This window comes from Triplophysa rosa, linkage group LG19 (assembly GCF_024868665.1).
Source record: "Triplophysa rosa linkage group LG19, Trosa_1v2, whole genome shotgun sequence".
NCBI classification, from domain to species: domain Eukaryota; kingdom Metazoa; phylum Chordata; class Actinopteri; order Cypriniformes; family Nemacheilidae; genus Triplophysa; species Triplophysa rosa.
The window spans coordinates 15,934,464-15,945,450 of NC_079908.1; the positions used below are offsets into that span (position 1 = coordinate 15,934,464).

A 10,987-nucleotide genomic window follows, 5' to 3' on the forward strand; every position below is an offset into this window, starting at 1 on the left:
TCTTAAAATGAATACTTTATTCAAATGTAGGGTGGAGTCTGACGGTTGTGCTTAGCTAACTTTTGGTGGAGCCATTACATGCATTTTCTGTCAGGCACAGAGTTTGCATTAGGTAATGTTTGGGTAGCAGAGTTTATGTTTTGTCCGTCGAGGAGTCAAAACCTTAAAGGTATAGGTTTAACATTCAAAGATGAAAATCGTATAAAAATTAGGATGCTGACAGGATCCGATTTTGCTTGTTTAGTTTGTTGATTTTATTATAATTGTGTAGTCAAGATAAGATAGTGTTAACAAAGGGATTAAGAAATGCCTTATAACAACTGAGAGGATCTTTGCCCACCATCAATGTACAGTATGTAAAAGAAAGCCTAACTGCAGATAAACATATAGCTTTTATATAAATGAAAGGTTAAATATGTAACATAGGCCTATGGTTAGACACTTATCAAGTTTTACTATCTCACATGCTTATACAAGTGGGGTAAACAAATGTAGTTATAGTATATACTGTCGTGTCGGCTATAGACATGGTACTGATTCCAATGTCAAGCTCTTCTGTGTTATATATTGTAAAGCAAATATATAAAATGTGTGTTGAAAAAAATATAAATATGGACTATATTACAACATACATTTGTAATTTCTTTTAGACATTACACGAAGTAATTTAAGTGTTTTTTAAAGATCGACTCAGATTAAAAGTTTTGTACACAGCAGGGGGCGACAGAGAATAACTTGTACAGCCAGACTTCAGTATTTAGTGCTTACCTGTTTTGTTCATTACAGATTTGGGTGAATTGCAAATTAAAAATTACACTGATTACAAATTACACTGACAATGTGTACTGACTTGATACAAATCGGGTACGTTCAAGGGCTTTCATGCACTCAAATGTTATGTAGATTAACAGATTTCATAACTGCAAGCAGATAAATCTTCTTTAAACTGGTATTAAACTACTCTGTGAGGGTGAGAGAGTGCTAAACAGGTTTAGTCATGGTAGGAGGTGAGGTTATTTATAGCCATTTATAGCCAAAGAGGAATGAGAAAAAAGGATGTGGATCATAAATCTTTTCCTTTTTAATGTAAAAATACATTGCAAATAAAAGCAATGAGACAAAAAGTGAACAAGAATTTAATTATTTTGTCTACCAAAAGAAAATTCCATCAGTCTTTTGCACCCTGTTTATTATAAAATAAATTCATACTCAGTCTTTTTTTATGAGAATAATGAAGGAAGATGTTTTCTTGATGAAAACCAGAAGATGACCACCACAAACAGTAAAGAAAACAAGATCACTTCATTGTTTTGTTTGAAGCCATCTGTTTTTCTAAAAGCTTCTCCTCTAAACATTCAATAAGAATAGGATCTATGTTCGGGTCCACTTTATTAGCAAACCAGTGACCATAGTTAAGAAGCCATCTGAGCTCACCAACACCATAAACACACACAGACCGTACATGCTCACCAGTGCAGGGTGGGTAAAGATTTTTTTCTAAATTCTTCCACTTCACCAGACGAGTTTTACTTGTCAGTTCTGTGATGTCGGGGTCAGATCTCAACACCTCTCCTGGTACTCCCGGCACACGAACTAGAGTTGCCCAAAAATGCTCATCGGGTGAGTATGTGTCCTCAGACCAGGACAAGAAATCTCTGGCTAGGGAACTCTGTGCAAAAAGTACAAATTCCCATGAGAGTGTAAAGTACGCACTGCCCACAAACATTTCTATGTTGTGAGGTGGTGGAATTTTCTTCTCATTAGTAGTTATAGGCAACTCATAATTGTCAGATATCTCATTTTTTAAGACATGGTGAAATCTCCAGCGCCATTCCTTTCCCCCAGGTCTCTTGCTCTCCACCATGTTCCTGCCTTTAAGCATCTTTAGATCTGACACCAGCTCAGCGTTCGTCCGCAGTGGAAAGTCCTGACCACACAGGTTGATGACATACTTCCACTTGACCTCAGACTCCATGAGATCAGACAGGCAATTGAGATCCGCTTTGAGGCGTGAGATGGCTGCATACTGCACCCTCTCCAGCTTTGAGGCGATGAAGACGTTAGGGAGGCAGCGGGTCAGTCCTTGCATCGCTGATTTAAAGTCATCTGAAGACTTCTGGTCATAATGTATGCAATAAACATTATGTGGCATATAAATGGCCCTCAGTAACCTCTCCACTAGATCAGCATTCTTGTGAACAACCAAAGAGTAAGCAAGAGGAAACTCGCGCTCAAACTCAGAGCCTTGTAATGCATCATAACCCTTTGATGCGACAAACTGATCGCAATCAAAAGTGGCATTCACAACATTCTTGTCAGTTGGCCCCACGTATCGTTTTTTCCGGGCGACCAAACACTTGTTTACTTCAACAGGTTCCATGTCATATATTGCCGAGCAATTAATGCCAAATTCTACTATGAACCGAGGCCTCTCAGACACTTCTGCTGGCACAAAGATAAAAACACATAGGAGAATCAGTGCAAAAAAGAAAAATATGACCTTTTGCAGGTTGCATCGAAGCCACAATCTTCTCATTCTGTGAGGAGAAATAGAAGCGCATGTTAACTAGTAAAATTCATGTCACTTGCTTGTTTTCAAAATGTGTTCGCAAAAAAACAAAAGATGATTTATGCATGAACTGCCTGACAAGTTATGGAATGTTGGACTATTGAAGATTAGAGAAAACAAGATAGTTTCTTTGTAGCTTGATCAGATACCTTTTAACGTAACATCTAGTTGTGAGCAGTTTTGTGTGCTCCATGAATTTATCAACCTAACTGGTCTGTCAACAATCTATCAAAAGACATATTGAGATAAATACCTCTGAGTTTTTAAGACATTGCAGTTCTGAACAAAACTAACAAATAAATCTGCATTTCAGGAAGACTTTTAAAACTGTATTTGCATCAATGTGGGTAATCCTAAAATTCCTTGATATGAAACTAGTTACAGGTGTTCACTATTAACAAATATATAAACTCTAATCTTAGTAAAATAGTATATTATAGTAAAGTAAATCATAACATTAGAATTATAAAACTTACTTTACGTTTTACATCACGGTCATCAGAGAGCACAGAGATTTTGATCACTCCATAACGAGTTGACCGAGAAAGCCCGCACTACAAGGCAAGTCTGCAAAACTATTCCGGTACACTTTCTTAGTCTACCTGCCGTGCTGACACCACACACCCAAACAAGAAAATGTACATTTGATAGAGGACACACGTGACTGCACGCATGATTGTCAATGTGAGGTAATGCTCAGCGACTGACGCAAGTCTTTGACCCACATCCAGCTCACCTTTGTTCACAGTGCAGTCAGGGAGCTTCATACTCGTGGAATGTAACCACGCCCATCAAAGAAGTGTCAAAAGCCAGCCTCTTTGTAACTAAAGGTAGGGCAGAATAAACAAAATAAGCTTGTTTAACAGCCAACATGACACACAATGCATGCAGAAGCTCAAAAAGAGTGACAAGTAAGTCACTTATAATACATTATTTAGAACACTTATCTTCTTTTGCTTTGTTTCCCCAAAATGAAAATGTCAAATCAACACTCAAACGGGGTATCACAAGTTACCACCAAAACCGTTTTTAAGAACTGTAAAAAAAGAAAAAAATCCTGCCAGGACTTTTAGCAATTAATTTTACCAAACATTCCCTAAAGCACTAATGCATTACAGTGCAAATGTTGTTATAAATTTACTTACAATTTATTTTGTTTCCAACAAATTGCTGAATTAAAAAAAAACATTTTTGTGTGTGCTATTATCATGTTATCTAAAAACACTGTAAAAAAGACAAGTAAATAATTTGGTAACCAACATGATAAATATGTGCTACTACATATGTAAACAAAAGTAGTTAAGCATATTTTTGTGCTTGTAGGGACCATATGAACCAAATTTACAAAGCAGTTTAACTTTTCTCATAGATTCACTGCATAAAACAGTGAAGTCATCAGTGAAGGCTAATATGCATAATCACATATAAAAATGATCCAAATATTGTGCATATAGCAATAACAAAAAATGAATAAAAATACATATTTATAAATGGATTTTTACACCCATGCATGGGGATGATAAGGCAGCTGGGCCTCTGTGGCTTGAACCCAAATGTTTTTATTACTTGGCCTAACTAAGTAATTTTATTACAATAATGTCACAGTTTTTATAATTTAATCCCTGTAAACCATAATATATCATAAATGTTTGCAAACCACCATTTATTTTGCAACAAGGGTTGCTCATTTAAATTGCTGCATGCATTTTAATTTGACTTTCGTTCAATGAAAGGGAACACCACAAAATGTACACAATGAACACCAATGGACCATTTAAATAATTCAAAATACCACCCAGGTTAAGACTGTATAAAATGCATAAGTTAAAAGATACATTTAAGATGAGACCTGGATGAGATATTATGAAGTCCAAGAAGTAGTTTGTTTCACAGTTTGAGGACAACCCTTTTAGTCCCCTTTTATAGTGACTAAAAAAAGATTTTACTGTCGATTTGATATCAGCCTTTTTTCTAAAAGCTTCTCCTCTAAACATTCAATAAGAATAGGATCTACATTCGGGTCCACTTTATTAGCAAACCAGTGACCATAGTTTAGAAGCCATCTGAGCTCACCAACACCATAAACACACACAGACCGTACATGCTCACCAGTGCAGGGTGGGTAAAGATTCTCTTCTTCTAAATACCACCACTTCACCAGACGAGTTTTACTCTCTAGTTCTGAGATGTCAGGTTTATATCTCCGCACCTCTCCTGGTACTCCTGACACACGAACTAGAGTTGCCCAAAAATGTTCATCGGGTGAGTATGTGTCCTCAGACCAAGCCAAGAAATCTCTGGCGAGAGAACTCCGCTGAACAAAAAGTGCAAATTCTCGTGAGATTGTGAAGTACGCACTGCCCACAAACATTTCTAGGTTATGAGGTGGAGGAGGTTTCTCCTCAAAGGTGGTGACAGGTGACTCATAATATTCAGTTAAGTCGGTTTTTAAGACATGGTGAAATCTCCAGCGCCATTCCTTTCCTCCAGGTTTCTTGCTCTCCACCATGTTCTTGCCTTTAAGCATCTTTAGATCTGACACCAGCTCAGCGTTCGTCCGCAGTGGAAAGTCCTGACCACACAGGTTGATGACATACTTCCACTTGACCTCAGTCTCCATGAGATCAGACAGGCAATTGAGATCCGCTTTGAGGCGTGAGATGCCTGCATACTGCACCCTCTCCAGCTTTGAGGCGATGAAGACGTTAGGGAGGCAGCGGGTCAGTCCTTGCATCGCTGATTTAAAGTCATCTGAAGACTTCTGGTCATAATGTATGCAATAAACATTATGTGGCATATAAATGGCCCTCAGTAACCTCTCCACTAGATCAGCATTCTTGTGAACAACCAAAGAGTAAGCAAGAGGAAACTCACGCTCAAACTCAGAGCCTTGTATCGCATCAAAACCCTGTGATACAACAAACCGATCACAGTCAGAGGTGGCCTTCACAATCTTCATGTCAGAAGGCGCCGCATCTTTTTTGTTTCGAACAACTAAAGATTTTCCCACTTCAACAGGTTCCATGTCGTATATTCCTGAGCAATTAATGTCATATTTTACTGTCAGTCGCTGTCTTCTTGATCCCAAGGTATTAGGAAAGAAACTGCCTTCATTGACTCTTGAAAAAAGTATTGTAAAGATATATAAAAGAAGCATCAGGGTTAAAAAGGAGCGTATAACCTTTTTCAGCATGCGCTGAAGACGCAATCTTCTCATTCTGTAAGGAGAAAGAAATGTTCATGTTCTAAGGCTCATTATTATTGTAATATTTCTAATAAAATTAAATCAAATAGAACTGTATTAATGTAAAACATATAGATATAAACATACAGTATAAACTTTAATGAATGTAGAGCTATAAAATGATAAAATCAATAAAACTTACATACTTGTTATTAAAATACAAGAGATTCTGTAGATGTATCCTCACTGGTAAGAGCCAAAAGAAAAACTACCAGATGACTACTAATCAGCTTATATATATCTTTATATGCCGGAAACCGGGTGCATTGTTTTTAATTAAAGTTTGGGTGTGGTGCAGTAGACTATTTCAATTGATGATGGAATAACCCATGCACATGAATGGCAGGAAAATATTTTTATTATTGACTCAATATGACTCTATTCATATTCATAGAGCATACACATGGAATGTGGTCATGCCCACCTTTTATTTAACAAAATCCTGTGTACCTTTAGTCATGCAATGCTGTATGGTAGGCTATAGAAACACAACAGACTGGTTTGTTTCGGGTAGAGTAACATAAAGTGTAAAAAACTGAAAACATTCCGTCATTTCTAAAAAGTAATTTTTAAGAGGTGCCAGTAATTGTTTGAGAAAAAAAGTGAAAGTGACCTATTAGTCAGATATGGTGACCCATACCCAAAATGTGACCTCTGCATTTAACCCATCGAGAGAGTAGTGAGCACACACACAGCAAGTTGTGAACACACGTACACCCGGAGCAGTGGGCAGCTATCACTGCAGCACCCGGGGAGCAAGTAGGGGTAAGGTGCCTTGCTCAAGGGCACCTCAGTTGTTACCCGCCGGCCCTGGAAATCGAAACGGCAACCTTCTGGTCACAAGTCCAACTCTCTAACCATTAGGCCAGGACTGCCCCATTAGGCCAGGACTGCCCCATTAGGCCACGACTGCCCCTAAAAAGTATCTGATGGAAAGTAACTAATATGTTATTTTCACAAAATGCAACTGCTGTCGATAATGTCAGACATGGTACCCGCCTTTTATAAATATGACGCACCCGCACCTACACATAAATTATCTACTGTATTATATGAAAAGAGAAGGTTGGTCTCTGTAAAAGAACATAGGCGTGAGAGACATCATACCTGAGGTCTAGGTGTTGTATTTATGTATTCGTACAGAAACTATCTTTATGCCTCATTCAATGAAGCCAAATAATTTTTAATAATTAAAAAAGTTGAAAGAGTTTATGAGAAAAGTGCCTATTTAAAAGTCATCTGAAGAGATGCAACAAATAGAAACGTGTCTGCATACTCAGCCTTCGTGGCATTTCAATGGTCCCAACGTTTAGGGACCCCTTTAAAAGTCAAAGCATATATATGAAAAAAAATATTATTACATCCACTGGAAACAAATCAATGTTTCTATGTATTAGATATATACTGTATATGCCTGTATGTTTGCATTAAATGATATATATTGAATTGTAAAACATATGGGGCTCTATTTTAACGATCTAAGCGCATGGTCTAAAGCGCAGGGCGCACGTGCACTCAGGGCGTGTCCGAATCCACTTTTGCTAGTTTAAGGACGGGGAAAACGGTCAGTGCGCCAGGCGCATGGTCTAAACGGGTTGCCCCTATTCTCTTAATGAGTCATGGGTGGATTCGCTATTTACACGGCGGAATTTGCAAGAGCAAAGACTCTTGCGTGAGGTTAAAGCGCGCGAGCAGACCATCTACAGGACAAGCCGAATTTTTTTGTTTTTAGGTACGCAATGATAATCTTTTACATTGTAATCCATTTATTTTTAATATTTGGGCATGTTTGTGTGCTGCTGCGCGTCCCTCTGTGAGTAATAAGCAGAATGTACGCATGTTATGTACCCGCCTATAGGCGCATTTACTAACGCGCTTGCCTGAACACACCTATTTTTTAGACCAGCACGCCCATGCTAAACACAGTAACCGAGCAGATCTCTCCCCCCATTTCCTGCCATAGTAGGGAAAATAAATACTATAGGAGTCAATGGGGGACGAGATCTGCTCAGTTACTGACATTCTTCTAAATATCTTCCTCTGTGTTTAGCAGAACAAAGAAATTTACAAAGGTTTGGAACAATCTGAGGGTAGATAAATGATGACAGAATTTTTTTGGGGGGGTGATCTAACACTTTAAATGTAATAGGGGTTGCTCATATTGCAAAGGTAAACCTCCAGCACAACTCAAGCTTTTACATAAAATGTTATGCATAAAAAACAAAAGCAATGCTGTTTCTTTAGTTAATAAATCTGTAATTTTCTGCGCCGAAACTCGGTAACTGCGTTTGTTTAAAACACAGAGGGAACAGTATCTGACTGCAACTTTCTATAATAGACAAATTTTAGGGTTAGCATGCTAAAAATCAAGATTTACCTGTTATGGGGAAAGTCACCAGTATGAATTCGACATGTTTGACTTTTCTTTCCTATTGAACACAGAGGGAACAGACCGTAGGCTATCTGTTGCTTTTAGCGTTCAAGAAATGCGGTGGGTGAGGGAACAAACACAAAGCAATATATGCAATATATATATAGGACACACTGCATGAAACTTCTGGACACAAAAGAAGGAATAGTGATTTAAAACATATCAGTTGATTGTTCCAAACTTAATGATGTTTTCTTGTTATGAGGCAATCAAACGGCATATTAAACAGTAGACTACCTGTGTGGCCAGCAGGTGGGGCTATTGTCAACAAACAAATGGCCATTGGACAGCTATTTGACCAGGTTTATAATATTCACAGTTACGCTTTGAAGTTCTGCCTAAAATAGTGAGGAGAAAAATATCGGTGTAAAAGACCAGGAATTAAGGAAATATGACAAAGAGATGCAGAGAGAAGAACTAGACACAACATAACCTAATTAAAAAAAACAGAGAAGAGCTATCGGGACATAATGGTAGTTTGCCTTCAGTTTTATATATGTTGGAACTCCTCAATGGAATACAAAAGATATTTTGAGAAATACATATTTTTTGTGTATATGCAATGGAAGTCAATGGGGATTAATGTTGTTTGGTTTGCAGCATTCTTCACAACATCTTCTTTTGTGTTCAAAGGAAGGTTGGAATGACATGAGGAAGAAAAAAAGGAAATCATTTTCATTTTTGGATTAACTATCCTTTTGGAAAGTACAAACACAAAAATGTTAATCAAATAAGAACAGATAATGGAAAATGAAATAGAGACAAAAAGACAAGTGGAAAGCCACCAGTAGGCTAAAAAGGCTGATCAACAAGAGAAAGAGACAGACAAAAGTGAGAAAATATGGAAAAAAGAAACCAGGCAAACAAGTGGGTTGGATTTGATCTCATATTTGTTTTGCTCTTGTCTTGACTATTTGAATTCATGTTTCATTGTTGAACACGTGTGTACTCTGGAGGTTGTATTCAAATGATACATATTAACCTTTTTTTCTACAAATACATGAACATACAATATATCGGACGAAAGATCAGAGCCTCGGCTTTGAAACTAAAGAATTGTATTCTACCTTCACCTATCAAATGTGCGTAGGCTTCTTAAAAAATAAAGCATTTTGAACAAAAAGCTGAGATAACTGCGTTTTTGTTGTCAAAGACATCGCACAGATCTGATTCAGACGATCTAAACAGAATATTTGCTGCTTTTAATAGTGGCTGCTGTTTCATAAAGCAGGTAATAGAACCACCTGTATAGTAGGGAAAACATGGATAATTCCTTGGCCTACTACATTAGTTATCAAAAATGGCAGTGAAGAACATGTAGCATTACTTACTCAAAAATGATCTATTATTAAACATTTTGGTAAGTGAAAACAAATTTGCAGAAGAGGGAGATTTATAACTGCTTAAAATTTTAGAATGTGTTAACCATTAAACATTTTAACATACTGTGGTAAGACAATCTGATGTGATGTGATATATATTCCTAAAAAGACGTGTTAGAATGTTAGAATATTAGCTATTATTGATGAAAAGACACATTTCTTGAGACAAGTTTTAGTGAAAGATTGTCAACAGGTGGTTGGTAAATATGTTTTTAATGACATCACAGCTGTGTAAACAACCCATCAAAGGCTGATTTGAAATGAATCTCTGAATGGATATGTGGATATTGTGCCTCACAATACAGTAACCCAAAGTCTGTCAATAAAAAATCCTTAGTTTAGTGAGGGTGGGAACTTGAGGAACATTTATAATACGCTGTAATTCAGCAAAACTACTATTATTAACATATCTTCATACAGTCCTGTGCACTTGGCTACTGTATATTATAGAGCTATGAAAATGAAACGTACCTACTACGGATGTGCTATTGTTGCCTTTATAAAAAAGTTTAAAGAAAAGAAACAAATAACAGTGACAAAGTGCATTGACAAAATCCCCTCCAAAAAAGAAACACCAGTGTAAACTACAAATGAAAACTTTAAATATACTCTGTATGACTCTGTATTTCAAAGTGCAGTATGTACTTTATATAATTTTAAAGTGAAAAAACATTATTAGTAGTATATATGGGGGTCATAGTGTCAAAATGATTGACAGGTATGATTGATGGGGTCATTGACCTTTGCAGAGGGGGGGAGGGGTGAATTACTTCCGGACCACCCACGTTGCGAGGGACCGCCCACTTGCTTTGACCTTTGACCGTATCCGCCCCTTAGTGTGGTACTAAATGTTTTTTTATATGTTTTTCATGTTGTTTACGTGTACATGTGTATATCTTTAACGTATTACTGCATAAAACTAAGTCAAATTATTTAAAATTTTTACTGAAAATGTTTACTGTGTATATCAATAATAGAGATTATTATCACCATTATTCTTAATATATTGCAACACCCCGACTAAACAGTTGTCACTCCTTTGTGTGATTTTCTTAATGCCAAGTTTTATTTACTATCTGCCAATAATCCAGTTGAATTTTGTGTCGTGCATGCATCATTGTATTTAAATTATGCGATTCTTAATGGTGCAAATGTGCCTTCTTCATCTGCAAATTAGATATATTTTAGTATGCACGTTATTCACCTTAGTCAGCACTCTTTGCTTGACACAATTACCATTTTGCTGCCCACATTAATTCATGATGGAGAAGAGTGTTCTAGACAGACAGCACATACTATCAGCGCACAATTCATTCATAGTGAATTCCCTCCTCTGTGGATAATTTGTATTCATGCAGGAT

The 10,987-nt window shown here is 37.0% G+C and overlaps 1 protein-coding gene across 2 annotated transcripts; it reads right to left on the reverse strand.

The window, feature by feature from the left end:
* Positions 1-104: 104 nt before the first annotated feature.
* LOC130570115 (beta-1,3-galactosyl-O-glycosyl-glycoprotein beta-1,6-N-acetylglucosaminyltransferase 4-like) lies at positions 105-5,786 on the reverse strand. 2 transcript variants are annotated; one of them, XM_057360260.1, is made up of 3 exons: positions 4,679-5,786; positions 3,046-3,393; positions 2,330-2,442 (listed from the first exon to the last, which is right to left on the reverse strand). In XM_057360260.1, exons 1-2 carry the CDS (start codon positions 5,784-5,786, stop codon positions 3,323-3,325), a joined length of 1,179 nt encoding a protein of 392 aa, XP_057216243.1. In that variant the 3' UTR covers positions 2,330-2,442; positions 3,046-3,322. The 2 variants fall into 2 exon arrangements, with proteins under 2 accessions (XP_057216242.1, XP_057216243.1); XM_057360259.1 differs by lacking the exon at positions 4,679-5,786 and having other exon boundaries at positions 105-2,537; positions 3,046-3,291.
* Between the last annotated feature and the right edge of the window lie 5,201 nt (positions 5,787-10,987).